At 39.2% G+C, this 22,075-nt stretch overlaps 5 protein-coding genes and 1 pseudogene across 5 annotated transcripts; 5 read left to right on the top strand and 1 right to left on the bottom strand.

Moving 5' to 3' along the window:
* Positions 1 to 1,818: 1,818 nt before the first annotated feature.
* LOC137605342 (trace amine-associated receptor 13c-like) lies at positions 1,819 to 2,997 on the top strand. Its single transcript, XM_068329938.1, has 2 exons — positions 1,819 to 1,991; positions 2,181 to 2,997. Exons 1-2 carry the CDS (start codon positions 1,819 to 1,821, stop codon positions 2,995 to 2,997), a joined length of 990 nt encoding a protein of 329 aa, XP_068186039.1.
* Positions 2,998 to 8,302: 5,305 nt separating this feature from the next.
* Positions 8,303 to 10,135, bottom strand: LOC137605492 (trace amine-associated receptor 13c-like). The gene is made up of 3 exons (XM_068330208.1): positions 10,126 to 10,135; positions 9,202 to 9,397; positions 8,303 to 9,119 (listed from the first exon to the last, which is right to left on the bottom strand). Exons 1-3 carry the CDS (start codon positions 10,133 to 10,135, stop codon positions 8,303 to 8,305), a joined length of 1,023 nt encoding a protein of 340 aa, XP_068186309.1.
* A 1,123-nt stretch (positions 10,136 to 11,258) lies between these two features.
* On the top strand, positions 11,259 to 12,410 carry LOC137604664 (trace amine-associated receptor 13c-like). The gene is made up of 2 exons (XM_068328585.1): positions 11,259 to 11,431; positions 11,600 to 12,410. Exons 1-2 carry the CDS (start codon positions 11,259 to 11,261, stop codon positions 12,408 to 12,410), a joined length of 984 nt encoding a protein of 327 aa, XP_068184686.1.
* A 1,035-nt stretch (positions 12,411 to 13,445) lies between these two features.
* On the top strand, positions 13,446 to 13,566 carry LOC137605547 (U6 spliceosomal RNA; annotated as a pseudogene).
* Positions 13,567 to 17,838: 4,272 nt separating this feature from the next.
* On the top strand, positions 17,839 to 18,912 carry LOC137605402 (trace amine-associated receptor 13c-like). The gene is made up of 2 exons (XM_068330073.1): positions 17,839 to 18,011; positions 18,102 to 18,912. Exons 1-2 carry the CDS (start codon positions 17,839 to 17,841, stop codon positions 18,910 to 18,912), a joined length of 984 nt encoding a protein of 327 aa, XP_068186174.1.
* Positions 18,913 to 20,092: 1,180 nt separating this feature from the next.
* Positions 20,093 to 21,163, top strand: LOC137605439 (trace amine-associated receptor 13c-like). Its single transcript, XM_068330135.1, has 2 exons — positions 20,093 to 20,268; positions 20,359 to 21,163. Exons 1-2 carry the CDS (start codon positions 20,093 to 20,095, stop codon positions 21,161 to 21,163), a joined length of 981 nt encoding a protein of 326 aa, XP_068186236.1.
* The last annotated feature ends 912 nt before the right edge of the window (positions 21,164 to 22,075 follow it).

The raw sequence follows: 22,075 nt of genomic DNA, 5'->3' as shown, positions 1-22,075 counted from the left end.
ACAGTGTGAACATGACAAACGAAAGGGGTTTGAAACATGTGTCAGTGCTGTGATGTATGTTTAAATTGTTTAAAACATTCAAATTGTTGAATCTTTCAATTACAAAGGTTAGACATGTTACAAAATTCATTCATTCATTCATCTTCCAACCCGCTTAATCCGCTAACGCAGGTCGCAGGGAGCCGGTGCCTATCCCGGCAGTCTCAGGGCGTGAGGCAGGGGACAAATGTTTCCATGCCCAGCACCAAACCCGACATGCAGTTAGCTCTCTGCTTGAATTTATTCATGGCAATGGACTATGACACATGGCAATATGCTATTAAAGGTCATTAACAAGACTTTAAGTCACTCCAGGAACGGATGAAGACATGTGCAAACACGTCTTCATCATGTCTACTGGGACTGAATGGACTTAAATTGGTACTTGAACTGGATGAGCCCCCAAGTTGTTCAGCTCGTAGACTGCAACAACATGTACAGCGGTTGGCTCCAAAAGTTAACAAAAGTTTATGAAACATAAACGAATCCATCAACATGGCATTAATCAAAAGTCCAGGTGTCATCCAAGTCTTCAACCAAACGTCTGTGAGGGGAAGATGGGGTTAAATGACCCGGGAAACACCGGCCAGGTGTTCCCAGTTACTTGATGATTGTGAAGATGATAATGCTGCTCAGTTGTGGACCTGCAACACAAAGCCATGACAAAAGAGAAAACAGAAACTGAGAGAGAACTGCCCTTTGTGTTGCTGACCACCCTGTGTGTCTGTTGTCAGACACACAGCATTGCAAGCACACATACTGTTGTCTCGAGGTCATTGCCGTCAGGTTCTCACCCAGCAGAGGTGGCTGGCGCTTCCTCTCCAGATTCTTCTCGTACGTCCGCTGAGCCACCGCCGCCCCACACAGAAGTAGTGTGTTGATGAAGTAAACTTAACAGGAAGGTTTTTGTTGTAAACTTGTGAGGAATAAATGGACTTCCAGGCGTGCATAAAAAAAGTTATTTACTTCCAAAACACTGGAATACACAGAAACATGCACATCATGCAGTTCATTGGGCGCTGCAGACTGTCTGTACACTGAAAATGGCCCGCGCCTTTTTAAAGCACCCTTAAGGTCACCTGGCTGCCCAAAGTGCCCATGTGAGCTCTGGTCATTGTTCCCGTACATTCATTAACTAAAATACTACATTTGACATTACAGATGAACAGAATAGGAACCCACAAAATAATAAACTCAAAAATAAAAAAACTATGAGTGGCATGGTGGCACAGTTGGTGGCAATTTGCATGCTCTCCCCGTGGGTTCTCTGTGGGTTCTCCGGTACCCTCTCATCTCCAAAAACATGTGCTTCAGGTTGGTTGGCCGGTTCTAAATGAACTCTAGGTGTGAGTGTGTGAGCGTACGTTTGTCTGTGTACACTGGCATCGCGCCCTGAGTGTCCCCTGCCTCACGCCCCCAGTCGGCTGGGATAGGCTGCAGCTCCCCACAACCATCGACAGCGGAAGAAGTAGGTTTGAAAGATGAATGAATGAATGAATGAATGAATGAATGAATGAATGAATGAATGAAAATGATAAAATAAAACACTACAAGGTGATGCGGGTGCTCATTGTTTCATAAAATGTCACATGTGCCCTAGACTTTCCAGAAAAAAATATTGACATAATTACAGGAAAGGACGTAAGTGACGGCTACAATAAACTACCAATGGAGGGTAAGAGGGAGGAGGGATGTGGAGGAAGAATGAATATATCAGTTAGCACAGAGAGGGTCATGCAGAAAGCTGACAGCTACGCAGCTTCTGATCTCTTTCTAATGATGACGTCCTTTGATGAGGATGAACTTTGCTTTCCACAGCTCCTCAACGCCTCCTGTAGGAAGGTCAAACTTCCTGATCATGAACCCTTGCTCTCTTATATCATACTGTCCTTCATCTCTATTGTGACTGTGATTCTCAACATGCTGGTCATCATCTCCATCACACACTTCAAGTAGGCAAAAATGTCATCAGATTTTGAAACTGGTAGCTGTTCAGAATGAAATGGTAGAATATCAGAATGTGAAGAAATTATTTTATGTTCCAAAATAATGCTTTGTGTTTCAGCTATGACTTTTTTTTACATGCTGTAATGATAATACGTGGAACAAATGGTGAATTTAATTCACTCTTTTCCCTCCAGGCAGCTCCACACCCCCACCAACCTCCTCCTCCTCTCTCTGGCTGTCTCAGATTGTATTGTGGGCCTCATGTTGTTGTTTCAAATCGACCTCATTGATGGTTGCTGGTTTTCAGGTGACATCATATGTGTTGTGCATTACGCTATGGGCTCTGTGATTTCTTCTGCCTCAATAGGAACCATGGTTCTCATATCAATTGATCGCTATCTTGCTATCTGTGACCCTCTACATTATTCTACCAAAGTCACTGTAAAAAGAATTAATATCTGTGTTTGTCTGTGTTGGATGTTTTCTGTTCTTGTTCATTGTCTGATGCTGAAGGATTACCTAGAACAACCAGGCAGGTATAACACCTGTGTTGGGCAGTGTGTAATTACTCTAGATCCTGTGTCTGGACTGGCTGATTCAATTTTATCCTTTATTATTCCTGTTACTATCATTGTAGTTCTGTACATGAGAGTGTTTGTGGTGGCTGTGTCTCAGGCTCGAGCCATGAGGTCTCACATTACATCTGTTACCATCAAGTGTTCTAAAAAAGGAACTGCTAAGAAATCAGAGCTGAAAGCAGCCATTACTCTTGGTGTTGTTGTAGTTGTGTTTCTGATATGTGTGTGCCCTTTTTTTTGTATTATGCTGTCTGGTCAGAACTCCATTCTCAATGTTAAATCTTCAATCTTTGTCATAACTCTGTTCACTTTTAACTCTTGTCTGAATCCTCTGATCTATGCCTTGTTTTATCCCTGGTTCAGAAAATCCATCAAACTGATTGTTACACTGAGGATTCTGCGAGTTGATTCACTTGACACTAGCAAACTCTAAAGAGTTAATGTAAAGAAATCTCATCCTCAAGATGTAATCTCGGTGCAAAGTGCAAATACATTCTTGCTGAGAAGTTTCGTCTCTCATCCAACAGACTTCTTCATTTCTGACCAGTGGAGGACAGATATTTCCACTTTCAATCGTCGGAACAATAGTCAGTTTGGAGCATAATGGAATACATGGAACACCTTCAATATATAATGAAACTACAGCGGTGAAGCATTAATCATATTCCAGATATTTTCACTAGAAACAGGAATTATTTTCATACCTTACATATTATGTTGGAGTTTGGGGAAATACCAGAACACAATCAATCCTCTGATCATATTACAGAAAAGAGCAGTGCGGATCATTCACAAGATTGGTTTTATAGAACATACTCATAACCTGCTTACGCAGTCAAATTTGCTAAAATGTGATGATTTTGGACAATGTAATACATCAATACTTTTATATAAAAGCATTCATAAATTATTACCAGCAAACCTCCAACAAGTCTTTATAACTGCAGTCAGGGCTCGTAACTTGAGAGGTTGTGGATATTTTTCATTGGCGAGGGCTCAAAACGATCGTAAACGTTTTGGTGTGTCTGTGTGCGGAGAGAAAGACCGGAACAACCTGGAGTCACAACACAAGAAATGACTCATCAATTCAAACTGTTATATAAACATTGTGTCTGGTCAAAATATAGAGATGAGGGTCTTTAACTCAAATGGCTTTTGCTCTGTTTCGTAATGTTAACATGTGCTCAATGTTTCCTTACCATCGTTGGTATTTTGTTAATTAGTGTTGTTGGTATTTTGTCCATTACCATTGTTGGTATATTGTGCCTTCCTTATATTGTTGTATAAATTGCTATTACAATGTAAAAATTATTGTTGCCTATGGTGATGCCATCATGATGCAATTATTGTATAATTATCCTTGAACGAAGTACATACGACAGTATATGTTGTATGTACAGGATGTTAATTTGAATCATATCTTCTTCTTTTCCTTTCGGCTTTTCCCTTCAGAGGTCGCCACAGCGAATCAGTTGCCTCCATCTAACCCTGTCTTCTGCAATACAGATTTATATTGTTCATTTATAAATAAATGAAAATAAAAATCTGTTTCCATGCCCAGCACCAAACTTGACCTGTGCTCAGCTCTCTGCTTGAATTAAATGACTTACCTTTTTTGATTACAGTATTTGGTCGATTTTTAAATTGTGTTCAATTTATTTGGGGTTATAGTTATAATAACTCTTCTGCTATTGTTCCAGTAACACATTTCATATGTGCAACACAGACCCACAGAGATCCATTCAATCATCCATGCATTTTCTTAATGATGAGACAATCCTAATCTTCTCGTCTTCAGCCACTGTACCAGATTTGTGGGTCACGGGTGTTGCTGAATCCTATCTCAGCTGATTATGGCCGAGAGTTGGAGTACTGTATTAATTTCGTTATCATTAAGACTAATAAATGAAAAGCTATTCTAAAATGTCGCTCTCTAATTACTTATTTTAATGGACACATCAGTAGCCGGTGCTGTACAGCAGTGGTCCCCAACCTTTTTTGCGCCACAGACCTGTTTCATCTAAGACAATATTTTCACGGGCCGGTCTTCATTTGCTCAATAATCTTAATGACGCCAGGACAGCTGTAGAATAATAATAAATCATTATGGTCACCGCAGAATATCACAAATTTCCCCACTGTGGGACAATAAAGGTCTATTATTATTATTATTATATCACAAAGACAGGAGGTTGGAAATGGAAGCAGAGTTTTCCATACTTATTGGGCGAGCTCAGGATAATTTGCCTTGACTTTAATCCAGAACATTGGTGCTTAATTTAAGGGTAATGGATGGTAACCTGTCATGTAACCGAGACCTGTCAAGAGGGACAGACGCATGCATTCATGTGCGGAATGACGCACAGACGTCACTTTACACAATAAAACATCTTTAGACCAGCAATCAATAAAAAGAAAAGAAAGTCAAACTTTCTGTGCTGCCCTGTATCTAATGTCCCGGGTCGCGACCCGGTGGTTGAGGACCACTGACATACACGGTTGTAACAGAGGATCGGGTAATTTTTCAAAATTACAGACTATGAGAGGTGTCAGCTCACCTCCGGGCCGCTGCCAAGGCACCCGTGTATCTAACACAAAAAGACATGCATAGAGTGTAAAAAGTAATTTCCCCATTAGGAGATTTATAAAGTGGATCTTCATCTTTTTCTTTTTCTAAGACCAGCAGAGAAGGCCTTGGTAGCCCTGACCGCCCATCACTGCGTGAATCACAGCCACACCCAAACATTACTCCGGGGATTTATAATCAGCTGTCACAATACATTCATGAATTCACACAACAAGAAAATCAAATATTTTAAAAATAAATCCAGGAGTAATGGCTGCTTTCATCTCTGATTTCTTAGCAGTGACTTTTGTTGAACATCTGATGGTGACTGATGTAATGTGAGACCTCATTGTATCTCAATGTATTATAATGAGCCTGAGACGGAGCCGTCACAAATACTCCTAAATACAGAACTACAATGACAGTGACAAGAGTAATGAAAGATGAAATTGTATTAGAAGCATAATCTAGATTAATTATGCTTTGTCCAAGACAGATATTATACCTGCTTAGTTTGTCCTTCAGAATCAGAACAAATAAAATGTAGTTAAGGTGATTGTAAGGTTCTATTACTGCCCTTTTTGTTTATTCATCTTTTATTGAGGTGAGGCCCAATGAGACAGCAAGTTCTATAAAGTTTTTTTTTAAATGTAAGTAAAGTTAATGTAAAAAAAAATCATGTCCCTGTTACACATCTCTGTCTCCCACTCTGATATAAAGCTAGAGGTATCCGTGTATGAGTGTGTGGTTGTGAGAAACAGAACTTCTAAAGTAGTGAATGCTCAAAATTGAGCCCCAGAAGTGACCAAAACACTTACTTAGGGACAAAATGTTAGGGCAGGGCTTGATGTCTTTAGTAAAATATTCCTCCTAGGATATTCAAATCTGTGAGCAATTTAGAGCTACAGAATTGAGAAGTGGTATTATTCTAAAAAATAATACCAGAAAGCTCTGCTAGCTTTCTGCCTGAAATTCTCTGTTAACTGATTTATTCCTTCTCCCTCCCCAGTGCCTCCTCCCACTTTCCCTCGACAGAAAGTTAATTTTCAGTAGCAGTCACTTATTTCCTGTCCTTTAATTTTGTCAGTGGTTTTTGTCGTTGTTGTTGAAAACCTTCCTGTGAGATTTTACTTCATCAAAAAACTCTCAGATCTCTTCCAGAGGAAATTCCTTCACCTCTAATGACTGATGATGTTGTATCTGGTTAATGTGTCTGCTTAAGAGAAACTCAACAAAAAGTTATACGTCTTAAGATGGTTCTAATAGATTGGAACAGTCGGGTGCGATGTTGTGCCAAATAAATAGATGTAAAACCAATGTTTAAGGTCAATATGATTTACTTGGTAGGTCAATCTGTGCAATGGGAGTGGCACGAACATCAACCCTGGAGAGGTGATGGAGGGCCATAAAACTGGAGACATAGACATAGACACCACCATACTGAAAACACTTTGTAAGGCCAAGCACAAAAGTCAGTTCAAAATCCAGGAAACAAGTAAAATCTAAAAATTGTCCATGAACCCTGAAGAGTACGAAGTGTGGGTGACTAGAGATGTTCTCTTTGACACAAGGCTCCGAACCATGCCCCAGACCTGGTAGGGTTTTTTTTCTTCCTGAACCCCTGCTTCGAGGCCTGCTTCAAACGTGGAAAAACCACGAATCTGACGACATTTGAACCACTCAAGTGGTTCATTCACCAGGTGAAACAGTCAAGGGGCTTTGATAATTTGGCACGGATTTTATGTGTTAAGATGGATAAAACAGCACGGTGTGCTGCCTATCGTGTCAATACCTTCTGGATTGATTAGATTAGCTTTCGGCTTGCTGACGCCTGAGCCCTATGAGGCCTCATTTGGCAGCGAGATCTAAACTGAGTTTAAGTTGGTGGAGCCTGATTAGAGATGGGGAGCATGTGGCTGTAGAAACACAGGTGACTGGAATGAGTGGATTGAGTGGGAGTGAACCCAGACTGCAGACAACAGGAGGGAAAGCTGGAACTGGGACCATGACAGTGATGTGAAAATAGAGGCCTTATTATTTGTATGAGTATATTTATATTCTTGTACAATCTGAACGCTACTCAAATCGGTATTGACCCGATAGGCAGCGCTGTTTCATCCATTTTTAGACATCCGGGACTCACCGGTGTTTCAAGTGCCTGCCGATTGATCCAAACCAGTAAACTGGTTCAACTGGTGAATGAACCAAATGGCTGTTTCAGATGGTAAATGAACCATTTGACTGTTTCAGATGGTAAATGAACCACTTAACTGGTTCAGATGGCATCAGTCATGTGGATTTTCCAGGTTTGAAGGAAGATCCGAAGCACTGATTCAGAATAAAACCTACCTAATCTGGGGCGCCATGTCAAAGATAAAATCACTAAATGAACTTAACTATGGGATGTTTCACAGACCATTTGCATTAGGCTAAAGCTGTTGCCAGTTTTGCAGGTGTAACAATCAGTTTGGTGGATTTTTGCTGAACCAGAATCATTTGTGTGTGTGTGTGTGTGTGTGTGTGTGTGTGTGTGTGTGTATGGCCTGTGCGATAATTACTGTATATTGTGATATTAGAGTGCAAAAAGGTAATTTCCCTACAGGGATAAATAAAGTATTCATTATTATTATGAATAATAACATGAAATTTGTTTGGCTTCATCTTCCCGTTATTCTTGTTTGACTCTGATTATTTTCTTTATTTTTATGTAATTAAATTATCAACAACTTCAAAACGTAGAGGTAATTTGACTGAACCATGAAATCTGGCTTTCACTCTTCTTTGAACAGATCTGGTCACAATTTTTTTTACACGTTGCAATAAACAGAGCTTTTTCTGACCTGATTTGGTAATATGTGTGGACCCAAATCTCATTTTAATACCATGGGTTAATCTGAGTTGGCTTCATGAATACTCAGATAAAAAAACCCAACAAAACACAAAAAAACAAAAACAGAATAACAAATAATGGCTAAATCACACAAGACATCTCAAGATTAATTTGCATAACAGGTGAACCAATGTCTGTCACTAAAACCCTGCTTGTTTGTGCTTGCAGATACATCCTAATAATGCTTCCAGTGCAAACAATGTCTTGTGGTGACAATATAAATAACGACAATGTTGATAAGTAAGGAGCAAACTGCATTTCTTTATGTGTCACATTCTCTCTCTACAGTATGTTCATGTCACATGAACCAGCCTGCAGAATCTTAAGTGTAACAATCAATTTGATGGATTTTCTGAACCAGGGGTAAAACAAGGCATAGATCAGAGGATTTAGACAAGAGTTAAAATAAACCAGAATTATTATGAAGGTAAAAGTTGAAGCATCGAGCATGGAGTCCTGACCAGACAGTACGATACAAAAATAAGGGCAAATACACATTAGAAACACAACTACAACAACACCGAGAGTAATGGCTGCTTTCATCTCTGATTTCTTAGCAGTTACTTTCACTGAACACTTGATGGTGACAGATGTAATGTGAGACCTCATGGCTCGAGCCTGAGACACAGCCACCACAAACACTCTCATGTACAGAACTACAATGATAGTAACAGGAATAATAAAGGATAGAAACAGATCAATAAGTCCAGAAGCATAATCAATAACAAGTACACACTGCCCAATGCAGGTGTTAAACCTGCCTGGTTGTTTCAGATTGTCCTTAAACCGCACAGTGTGAAATATTAAAGAGAGCATCCAACACAGATAAACAGATATTTTAAGTTTTTTGACAGAGATTTTGGTAGAATAATGTAAAGGGTCACAAATAGCCACATAGCGGTCAATTGATATGAGAACCATGGTTCCTATCGAAGCAGAAGTAAAAGTGTAGTCAATAACATAATAAGTAGCACACATGCTGTCACTGAAAATCCAGCACCCATCTATGACAACAATTAGAAGCAAAACAAGGAGTCCCACAACGCAATCAGAGACAGCCAGAGAGAGAAGAAGGATGTTGGTAGGGGTGTGCAGCTGCCTGCAATAAACAAATCATTTTTAGTATCAGTTATTTCATTCACACATAAACACGAAATAACAGCACCAAAAAAGCCACATACTTAAAGTGAGAAATGGAGATGATGACCATTAGGTTCAGGGTAGTGGTGAGCAGAGAGATGGAGGACAGTGTAACATAAATGAATATGGATGCAAAGTAAGGACGATGGGTCTTTCTGCATGATGTGTTGAAGAGATGCGGAAAGCAGAGTTCAGTTCCCTCCAGAGTTGCCATCACCAATGTAAGGAACACATGAGCTTATGCTCAGCACTGGACACCATTTTATCATTCTCATCCCTGGCCGACCCCTCCTCCTATTTTGAATGGCCTCATTCTCTGTAAGGAAAAGCTAATTGACAAAGACAAATTATGCAAACAATCAGGCAGTTCTATCATTTTTGGTGAGGGAGTTGCAAAGATTCTCTTTTCAGTTTATTTAAAATGGAATATAATACACGTATTTAGAAGATTTTCATTATTGTTTGGACATTTTGCGTTTGATTATAGAACAGCAGAAGGTACGCTGTATCGGCAAAAGTATTTGCTTGCCAGCCCTCACTCAAGGAACTCAGACTTTAGTGGCAATCTATTCGTAAACCATAGGATTTGTTATGATGTTGGTCCATCCTTTGCAGCTATAACAGCTCAACTCTTCTAGGAAGGTTCTTTTAGGAATTTTTGAAAATTCTTCCAGAAGACAATTTGTGAGGTCAGACACTGAAGTTGGATGAGAAAAACCTGGCTCCACTCGATTTCATGCTAAAGGTGTTCTCTCGAGTTCAAATCAGGACTGTGTGGGCCAGTCAAGTTTTTTAACACCAAACTCAGTCATCCATGACTTTATGGTCACTGCTTTGTGCACCGATGCGTAGTCATGCTTGTACAGAAAGGGACCTTTTCCAAACTGTTACCACAAAGATGGGAACAGGAAATTGTCCAAAATGCGCCACGGACCGGTTTCATCTAAGACAATATTTTCACGGACCGGCCTGCATTGGCTCAATAATCGTTAATGATGCCAGGACATCTGTAGTATAATAATAAATCATCCGCAGTGTTTTTATGTAAAATGCAGACATCAACAGACAATAAACAACCTTTTTTTCATAAATTGATAATCAACATCTCTGTAAACAAAATAATTGTGGGAAATAACTATATTAAAAATTAGATTCAAGTGACTGCACTGATGAGGTTTATTTAAGCGACTTACAATCAGTGCATTCAACGTAGGAGAAATACTGATCATTTCCAACAAAAGGGTGAATAAGTCAATCAAATAATTATAATTACAATGATGAGAATTAGTGGATGTTGCCCCCTGATCTAGGGGTAACGGAGACAATGACACCTGAAGTGTGTTCTGGACGTCCGGTCTACTCTGCAGTTTGGTTTTCTTTATGGTCACTGCAGAAAATCCCGCTTCACAAAGACAGGAGGTTGGAAATGGAAACAGGGATTAAGATATTTTTTTGGGCGATCTCAAGATAATCTGCCTTGACTTTAATCTAGAATACTGGACCGGTTGTGGGTGCTTAATTTAGGGGTAACCTGTCACGTGACTGAGACCTGTCAAGCGCGACAGACGCACGCATTCGTCTGTGCGTCATTCTGCACTGATGTCACTTTTCATTCGTATTACTTGTGAAAGTAGGGCTAGATCACGTGTAGAAGCTTATGAGAAGAGGTAACTTTTAAATTTCAATTCCTCAATCGAAACATTTGCTTTAGTGACATGCTGCAGCACCTCTTTAATGGCCTAGAAGTAAAGATCTACCAATCAAAGTTAATTTGCCTTTTGATATACGTAATGATACAGGAAAAAAGAGAGAAAAGAAATATCGTGAAAGGGTAAAGATCTTTTCGGAGAACGCCCCAAGAGTGAAGGGAAGTCAAAGCAGAAGATTTCAGTCTGATTGACAAAAAAAAAAAAAAAGCTCAAGAATGGGGCAGGTTCTGTTCATAGTGTGTCATGCCTCTTTGGCTGAATTTCTCCCAGGAGATACTGGATGGATGAGAGTAGAGAACAGTTATCTCAGCTGTAAAGAGGGGTTTGATGTCAGAGCTACAGTAGTGCAGCTCTGCAGGCAGTCATATCCTCGTCTTTCTTCTTTGATGATGGAGACACTGAAAGAAATTGAACTCTGTTATCCTCAACTCTTTAACACCTCCTGTTTGAGGCCGAAGCACGTACCCTCTGAGGCTGTGATGATTTATATTCTGCTGTCGTCCATCTCTCTGATCACCATAACTCTAAACCTGCTGGTCATCATCTCCATCTCTTACTTCAAGTAATACATTATTAATTAACATGGGAAAATTAATGTCTGGCAGGAAAAAAAATAGCAATTTACCAGGTCTAATTATGTGTTGATTTCGGAAAACTTTGCATTTACATTTTACTTTAAAATTATGTCTACCAAATACTGCAATAATTCATATTCATTGTTTCAATGCAGGAAACTCCACACTCCCACCAACCTTCTCCTCCTTTCCTTGGCAGTTTCAGATTTCTTCGTTGGAATCCTGATGTCCTTTCAAATTCTCCTGACAACTGATTGTTGGTTTCTCGGTGACCTCATGTGCGTTGCATATAGTGTTTTGATGTACAGTACTCTCTCTGCATCAGTAGGAACCATTGTGCTCATATCAATTGACCGCTATGTGGCTATTTGTGACCCGCTTCATTATTCCTCTAAAATCACTGTGAGAAGAGTTACAATCTGCATTTGCCTCTGTTGGGTTTGTTCTATTTTTTATATTACTCTCCTCATGTACAATAACATGACTCAGAGAGAAAAATACATTTCCTGCATTGGAGAGTGTGTGATTGTTATAAACCACATTGCAGGAGTTGCTGACATTATTTTGACCTGTTTTGCTCCTGTCACTGTCATCATAGTTCTGTACATGAGAGTCTTTGTGGTTGCTGTGTCTCAAGCTCGTGCCATGAGGTCTCATGTTTCAGATATCAAAAATTCAGACAACGCTTCTGCTATGAAATCGAAAATGAAAGCAGCCAGGACTCTTGGTGTTATTATTGTTGTGTTTCTGACATGTCTTTGCCCATATTTCATTTCCTCTCTTCAAAGTAAGGACAGCTTCTTTAATGCTACATCTTTGCCCTTAGAAAATTGGTTGTTCTCTTTTAACTCTTGTTTAAACCCAGTTATCTATGCATTTTGCTATCCTTGGTATCGAAAATCTATGAAACTCATTGTAACATTTAAGATACTGGAACCTGACTCCTGTGAGGCTAACATACTTTAGAGATTATATAGGTAAAGACATTATATCATGTTGCGTTACTTATGACACTGATTGTACAAACACAATCATTTGAATGAATGTAAAATACGCGAGTTAACTGCATAAAGCACATGTAAAAGAAGTCTACAGACTCTGTTATTATGACACACTAGTTTCCGTAAGTTGGATGCTGACCGCATGTGTCTTATATATTACTATATTGTTTATTTTGATCATTACCTCCGACTCAGTATAAAACATTGTGTTCATGTCAGCTGAACAATATATGACTGTTTGTTGACCCTTCACACTGCTCATGTCTAACAGGAGAGGTTTCATTTTACAGCTGCCACACTGTCAAGTACTGAGTCTACAAATAACAGATGAATACATTCAGGACTCCTCGTGTCATTATTATGTTTCCGACTGAAGCCATATTTGTGTCCCCCTTTTCTTCAAATACTACACTGAAAAATATTGATCATATTACAGTTTGAGAGGGCCCCAAGAGGAGTCCTATTGATTTAAGATGAATTAATATGTACAAAAGGAAAAATCTAGAAGTCATTTTAATGATTAGTTTATTACGTGTGAGAATTCTGTTGAAACCCAATATTTTTTCTTCCAGCTTGATCTGTGTTCTCTTACTAAAAGGAATCCAGATACTAATTGGTTTTTATTCAGTCAGATTTTATTTTCAATTCTGTAGTCATTGTTTCTTTAGTCAATAACTTTTATGATCCTTTCCCGTATGATCCTTTCATAACACTTGATTTATATATAATCTTAAAAACCATGGTAAATACAGGGAGTCAGTGCAAATACACACACACACACACACACACACACACACACACACACACACACACACACACACACACACACACACACACACACACACACACACACACACACACAATGTGTGTGTGTGTTTATATTACTGATATGTTTATATTACTTTTAGCTTTGAACATTATTTGAGCTGTTTGATAATCATCTATGTCTGCAATTTTTGTCATGGGTTGGATGGTGTGAATTTAAAATCATGTTAAACATATTACTTTGGCAATACATAATGCATACTGAAGTTGGAATGATACAGAGATTGATGATGATAAGATTAGCTTGGCCCCTGCACAAGGATGACATGCAAATTGGTGAAGCGTCTAACATTTTTTGAGGGGGGTCAGTAGCTCAGTCCACTAGGTCCATTCAGGACACCTGATAACTGCTGAGCTGAGCAAGTCACCACCCCCTTCCAAGTTGGTCATCTTGGCGCACCAAGAACTATCTGGGGCTAATTCATGCCTAAAGGCCATGTGTCTGTGTGTGTGTGTGTGTGTGTGTGTGTGTGTGTGTGTGTGTGTGTGTGTGTGTGTGTGTGTGTGTGTGTGTGTGTGTGTGTGTGTGTGTGTTTCGGGCCTGTAGACACATAAGAGATGTGGTTAATAATTTAATGATCCCGGTGGGGGATTAATAAAGGATGGTTATTATTATTATTAAGACGGAAACCCAATATCCATAATTTATTTCCAAATCAGAGTCCATAAACCACGTAACCTGTTCAAACAACTGGTAGGCAAAAGACAGAAAAAATCAGACTTTGTCAATATGATGAATCATCAAGCACTTGAACCAGTTGTCGCTTCAAGGAGGACAGGAAGAACATAACTATGACCAACATGAACAGTCATTGGCAAAGCCGTTCTCTCCTTCTGCCAGGCATACTCACCACCCAGTAACTTTAGCTAACATAGGACAAAGAGTTAGGCCTGAGTACCTTTCAAGAGAAGGGAGTTGACTGTGATAGAACGTAAAATATGACTTTAGGTATGAGGCATGTTTTTTTTTCCCTTAGGTTAAGCAAACTCCATGAGATCTCATGTAACTTCCATCACAAATTCAGATACTACGTTTGCTAAGAAATCAGAGCTGAAGCAGCCAGGACTCTTGGTGTTGTTGTTGTTGTGTTTCTGACATGTCTTTGCCCATATTTTATTTCCCCTCTTCCGGGTGAAAACAGCTTGTTTACTGCTGCATCTGTGCCCCTACAGAGCTGGTTGTTCTACTTTAATTCTTGTTTAAATCCAGTAATATATGTTTTTTGCTATCCCTGGTATCGAAAACCTATTAAACTGATTGTAACATTTAAGATTCCTGAGCCGGACTCCTGTGAGGCCAATGTTATGTAGTGATTGTCTCGGTGATGACATGACATCATTTTGTGAAGATGGGTCAAATAGTTGTTTAAGTGCTTACTGTGCCACTGAATATACTATGACAATAACGTGAGTATATGTTAAATATTTCACTTCATTGTATAAAAAAAACAAATATACAGACTGTGCAATAATGAGTCATCTAGTTACTCATTCTAGTATTGATGGATGCTGAATTTTCGATGACCTCATGTGTCTTATATTAAAGTTTCGTTTTCACTGCTACGTTTGGCTCAGAAGGAACTTCTCTATTCGTGTTAGGTGAACACTGACTGTTGACCTTTTACATTGCTGTCACATGGTCAAGTATTGCAAATCAGAGATGACTCCAAGACAGGTATTATCAGACTCTAGGTGTTATTGAGTTTTTGATTCCAGCCATACTTGTGTTTTCTGTCCTTGAAATGCTGCACTGAAAATATTGATAATATAACAGGAAAAAAGGAGTCCAATTTTTTTAAACTGAAATTTATATATGTATATAAATTGGCGTGGTCCAAGCCACCTCAAATGGCCCACTCAGCCCTTTCAGAATAAATGCCTGTAATGCAAAAAAAAAAACCAGCAAGAAAGCTGTTGGGTCCCACCCCAAAGCTGACCTACATGCAAAATGCAATGTTTAATTCCTCCCCCAATTCTGACCTGCCACAAGCTCTTTCCATGGCATCTAGATATTAATGAAGGGCAGTGTCTGGATCTTTTGCCCTTACCTCCAGTGCTATCTCGAAAGTCGGCCCTCTCAAGTTCTCAATAATCCTCTTCCATTCTTCTCTGTTGGAGCAATCACATTCTTTTACCATACGTTGGGCTTGCTCCCACCAGATGTCAAGACTTTCTTCACGAGCGTGTGTGGGGACGATGCCCGATAATGCTTCCATATTCACCTTGTGATGGTCGCATGGACAACTGAAAGAGCTCCCCCATGGCTCGTATGAGAGAATCTGTTGAACCAGACCCAGACTGACCTTGGTTTGCCTTTTCATGATGCACAATTTTTCCACTCAATAGTTTTAATGGATTTGGAGGAATTCCTATCTCAATTATAATCTGTGGTTGTCCTCCCATAACTGATTTACTATCCAGTGGAATGACAATGAATTGGTTTACTACCATACAATGGACAGTTTAGAATTCATCTATTTTAAACAGGTGCACCTAAAATAGTGATCATGAATATTTTTACAATTACATCAGACTTTTTTGATTGATGTATTCATTTTGAATGTGAAAACCAAAATTATAATAAAACCAAACATTCAAACATAAGATTTAGAAATACATATTTTAAAGTGAATAAGAAGTAACACATTAATTCCGCCCTTGCTCCTCATCTAAGCAATAATATTGACAAGCTTATTGTAAAATTGTCTTTATGCTCATGCCTGATAGTTATGACTTCGTATTAAAACCTTAATGTAATTATATATATATATATATATATATATATATATATATATATATATATATATATATAGGGCGTGAGGCGGGGGACACTCCCGGCACGACGCCAGTGCACCGCAGAGCCACACACAAAGACACACAACCATGCACACACACACTCATTCCTACGGGCAATTTGGAACGGCCAATCAACCTGAAGCGCATGCTTTTGGAGGTGGGAGGAATCCGGAGAACCCGGAGAGAACCAACGCAGACAGGGTGAGAGCATGCGAACCCCGCACAGAGTGGGACCCGGACCCGGGTCCGCCGTGTTGTGAGGCGGCAGCGCTAACCACTGCGCCACCGTGCCGCCCCTACATTTATAGTTATTTCTTCTATTTTTTTTTTCTTCATGTTTCACAGTCTGTTCCCCAAGGAGCTCACCCGTTTTTTAACATGTTCTTCAACACAATCAACCTTCTTGATGCACTGAAGGCAAAAGGGCTGATAGAGACTGGAACCCTCTTGAAAAATATGGTGTCAAAGGAGTGCAACATCATAGGGATAACCCTTCAAAAATAAAGTAATAGGCATCAGAGATGATAGTTAGACAAAGCCCTCCTGATCTTATGGTTGGACAGTGGTTAGACAACAAGCCAGTTACCATGGCATCTCTGCCTATGGCACTGAACCTCAGGACACACTCAGAAGATGGTCTGAGAAAGACAAGGTGTCAGTCCCACTGGCGCTTGGGAGTTTAGCACCAACATGGGTGATGTGGACTTGGTTGAACGAATGTTGAGTTTTTACCGGATGGCCTCTCGCATTTGGAAATGGACAGTGCATGCAGTTTTCCAATTTTTTGACCAAGCAATCCCCAACTCCTGGGCTTGATCCTAATTGCCAGTTTCAAAAGTGGAAATCTCGGCCAAAATCCAAATTTGAGACACTATGAGGCAATACACCTTCCACAGATGGTGCATGAAAACCTTGCATCAAGGTGTTGCAGATCCAGCTACAAGAACAGGGCACATGTAGTGTTTCCTTTGTGTTTCCAAGAAGGAGAACTACTTTGTGAAGTATACGTATATTATACCAAATAACGCAAGGTACTGCAATCAGGGTTCAGTTTCACATTTGCGTTCTGATGTCTACTGTGGACGCATACTGTCGTCAAAGTGCAACAAAGAAAAAACCCCAGAAGGGATGTTGGACAGTTCTTTGAAAGTAAACGTAAAATCATTCTTACGTTGACTTCTTGATGTTCTCCCCAGGACTAACTAGTTGCCATGAAGGTTCTATTTTATATGTACGGCCTTCCGATATCTTAAAAATAAAACCATTTTTCTCCCAAATGTTTTCAGTGTTCTACAAAGGTTGGGTAATTGCATCAAAATTAAATGTTTCATATCTTTTTAAGTGTGTATTAAATATGAATGTTTATTGTTTCATGATTGCCCCCTCACCCTGTTTTTTTTTTTGACAAATCCTACCCTGCATAAGTCAAACTAACATTAGCAGTCATGGCCAAAGGTGTTTTCTCCTTCTGCCAGACATATTCATAACTCAGTAACTTTAGCTAACGTAGGACAAAAGGTTAAGCCCGAGTACCTTTCAAGTACCTTTAGTTGTGAGGCATGCTTTTTTTTTTTTTAGGTTAAGCAAACTCCTCCGCCCCATTGATTGCAGGGATTGGCTTTACACATTATGACTCAGAAAAAGATAATTGGTCCTTGAATATGGATCGATGGGATGGAGTTCAGAAGGGTTATATCAGCTGTACAGAGAGGTTTGGTCTTAGAGCTTGCCGAGCACAATAGTCTGTTCTTTCCTGTCTGTCTTAACTGATGATGGAGACACAAGATGAAACAGAGCTCTGCTTTCCTGAACTCTTCAACACTTCCTGTAGGAAGCCAAAGCACCCACACTCTGATGCTGTGCTGATTTACATTGTGATGCCCTTAACATCTTTGGTCACTGTTATTCTTAACCTGCTGGTCATCATTTCCATTTGCCACTTCAAGTAATCTTTGGTTTTATGAATAATATCCTTTGAGAAAATGTTTATTATGAACATTGAAATTTGATACTGACATTCTTTTCCTCAACACAGGCAGCTTCAGACTCCCACCAACCTCCTCCTCCTCTCCCTGGCTTTTTCAGATTTTTTTGTTGGTATCATGATGTGCTTCCATATCCTGATATCAGATGGCTGCTGGGTTCTCGGTGACATCATGTGTGCTTTATATACTATATTTGGATTCACCACCACTTCTACTTCAGTAGGAACCATGGTTCTTATATCAGTTGACCGTTACATGGCTATTTGTGACCCTTTACGTTATTACACAAAAATCACTGTGAGAAGAGTTACAATCTGTATTTGCCTTTGTTGGGTCTTTTCTATTATATATAACAGTCTGTTGATGAATGATAACCTGAATCAACTAGACAAATATATTTCCTGCTTTGGAGAGTGTGTGATTGTTATTAGCTACATTGCAGGAGTTGCTGATATAATTTTTACTTTTTTTGCTCCTGTCACTGTCATCATAGTTCTGTATATGAGAGTATTTGTGGTTGCTGTTTCTCAAGCTCGTGTCATGCGGTCTCACATTACATCTGTCACACTTTCAGGCACTGTAACTGCTAAGAAATTAGAGCTGAAAGCGGCCAGGACTCTTGGTGTTGTTATTGTTGTTTTTCTGACATGTCTTTGTCCATATTTTATTTCCTCTCTCCTGGGTGAAAACAGCTTGTTTACTGCTGCATCTGTGCCCTTACAGAGCTGGTTGTTCTACTTTAATTCTTGTTTAAATCCAGTAATATATGTTTTTTGCTATCCCTGGTATCGAAAATCTATTAAACTCATTATAACATTTAAGATTCTAGACCCGAACTCCTGTGAGGCAAATGTTTTGTAGAGATTGTCTAGGTGATGACATGAGATCATTTTATGATGATGAGTTAGAGGGTTGTTTAAGTGTTTATTGATGCCACTGAATATACAATGACAATAATGTGAGTATATGTTAAATATTTCATTTAATTATATAATAAACATGTAAAAGAAATCTGATTATGAGACATCAGTTCCCGTAATAGTTGTATGCTGGATTTTCAAAAACCCCATTTGAAGTTTTGCGATAGTTTGAATGATCATTTTATTAAAGTGTGACAATTCTGTTGAAATCATGTACATTTTCCCAGTTTGTTTGTTATTAAAAGGAATCAAAATACTAAGTTGTGTAATTGGTTGATTTTGTTATGATTCTACGCTTTTCATTTGAGATTGTTGATTGTTGTCTAAGTCTTGATTTATCACAACACAATATTAGGTTTCTCATGTGTGATGATGATGGTGGTAGTGATGATGATGCTCATTTGAAAATCACAGCATAAAATCAAGACTCATCAGACAATCACATTTTTTTTTTAAGGTTACACATGTTGGGTATTCTGCTGGTCATTATCCTAATCCATCACTTTGAGTAAACATTTTCGTATATCCAAAGGCCTTAAAGCAAATCCACTGGACTTGTACAAAGTTCCATGGAGATATTTCACCTCTCATCCAAGAGGATTCTTCAGTTCTGGTGGGGCTTGATGTTCCCTCGGTCTTTAACCTCTTTGAGGTGTGGTCAGTGCTGTTCATATTCCAAAAAACATTATTAAGACCCACCTGGCTGCCCCAACGATGGTCATTACGAATAGCATGGAGTGTCAATGGTAGTCATTCTATCATGAATTTCAAAGACTGTAATTAAGCCCTCATATGCTAATGATGGGCAATAACATGATGAGTCAATCTGCTGAGTAGTTGCACAATCGTCATAGTAATGTGACAGAATGCAAAAATTTGTGGTGGCTGTTTCTCACACTTCTTCTGACAGAAAGTAAAAATTGGCTTGTAGGATGTTTAGTTGCAATGAGTAGTTGCTTATAGTAGTTTCTTAGTTGCAATCATGTCTGGAATTTGCTCCAGCCTTGGTGAGCCAGTAAAGGATAGGTGCTTCAGGAAAATGGATGGAGGGGGAGGGAGTGCAGAGGAAGTATATCAGCTGCACAGAGCTCATCGGCTTCTATTTTTGTCTGTTTTCTCTGATGATGGAGACACAAGATGAAACAGAGCTCTGCTTTCCTGAACTCTTCAACACTTCCTGTAGGAGGCCAAAGCACCCACACTCTGATGCTGTGCTGATTTACATTGTGATGCCCTTAACTGCTCTGGTCGCTGCCATTCTCAACCTGCTGGTCATCATCTCCATCTCTCACTTCAAGTAATCATGAGATTCACAATTAACTTTTAGAATGTGTCTATTGAACATTGAAATATAATGCTACACACATGATTTCTTTCTTCAATGCAGGCAGCTCCACACTCCCACCAACCTCCTCCTTCTTTCCCTGGCTTTTTCAGATTTCTTTGTCGGTATTATGATGTGCTTCCATATCCTGATTTCAGATGGCTGCTGGACTCTCGGTGACATCATGTGTGCTTTATACAGTATATTTGGGTTTACAACTACTTCTGCTTCAGTAGGAACCATGGTTCTCATATCAGTGGACCGCTATGTAGCTATTTGTGACCCTCTACATTATTGTACCAAAGTGACTGTGAAAAGAGTAACAATCTGTATTTGCCTTTGTTGGTTCTGCTCTGTTATATATAACAGTCTTTTAATGTATAATAACCTGGAACAATTACACAGATGTATTTCTTGCGTTGGAGAGTGTGCAATAGTTGTTGACCACAGTGCAGGAGTTGCTGACATTATTTTGACCTTCTTTTTCCCTGTCATTGTCATCATAGTTCTGTACATGAGAGTTTTTGTGGTTGCTGTGTCTCAGGCTCGTGCCATGAGGTCTCACATTACATCTATTACACTTTCATGTACTGTGTCTGCTAAGAAATCAGAGCTGAAAGCAGCCAGGACTCTTGGTGTTGTTATTGTTGTGTTTCTGACATGCCTTTGCCCGTATTTTATTGCCTCTCTTCTAGATGACAATTTTATTATGTCTTCTGTGCCCATATACAACTGGCTATTCTATTTTAACTCTTGTTTGAACCCAGTAATCTATTCTTTTTGCTATCCCTGGTATCGAAAATCTGTTAAACTCATTGTAACACTGAAGATTCTTGAGTCTGACTCTTCTCGGGCCAAGGTGCTGTAGAGACGTGTTGGTACAACTTATTTTGGTGCAAATAGATTGAAGTGTTTTTAATGGTTAAATGATATGACTAACTCAAAATACAAAATTTTAATAAATGCAAATCATGTAATTCAATGTTGTATGGAACATGTCAGAAAATCTAAATCGATTGTTCCTGAGTTATCAAGTCACCATATCTTGTATCATATGGATGTTGAATTCATGCTGATCTAATGTATGCTTTATTTAATATTCTAGACTTCATGAGTACCTCTTCCTTAAATGAAACCATGCTGCTGATAACAGCTGTATTAAAGATTCTTTGTACCTTCATAGAAACAGTCAGTGGGAATGGTGGATGCTTTACATGCAGCTGTGAAAAGTGGTTGTGGAGTCGGGGAGTCATCAGATTCCAGAAACAAGAGAGGGCTGGCAGGGGGGCTTTAGATGGATGGGGGGGAAGCGTTCTCATAATGTTTACCCTTAATAATTAATTTAGGTTCAACTGATTATTCTTGATGATTTAAAGTTCTGCATGACATTGGAAAAAAGTATGGATAAAGTTTCAATGCAAATAAAGTTTTGTTTTGTCCAAGTTTGAATTGTTGAGGTGATGGCAAATGTTGAATGACGTGGTTAGGCTGTGCAGTGCTCTCTGGGTGTAACACAAAAACCAACATGCTGTATTTATTATTGATATTCGGTCTTCAATGATAAAACAATGAAATACATTGATAAATCAAATATGCTGGGACTTAATGAATCTTAGACCGGCAATTTCATTTATTCATCATCTGATCTGCTTCATATGATTTTTGTGGGTCACAGGGGTTGCTGGAGCCAATCCAAGCAGACAGGTGGGGACACTCTGAGCATGACCTCGGTGCACTGCAGAGCCACACGAAAGACATTCGCACATTTACACTTATGGGC

This window comes from Antennarius striatus, chromosome 12 (assembly GCF_040054535.1).
Source record: "Antennarius striatus isolate MH-2024 chromosome 12, ASM4005453v1, whole genome shotgun sequence".
NCBI lineage: Eukaryota > Metazoa > Chordata > Actinopteri > Lophiiformes > Antennariidae > Antennarius > Antennarius striatus.
Note: the sequence above shows the minus strand (reverse complement) of the source record. Positions and strands in the feature narration are given on the sequence as shown.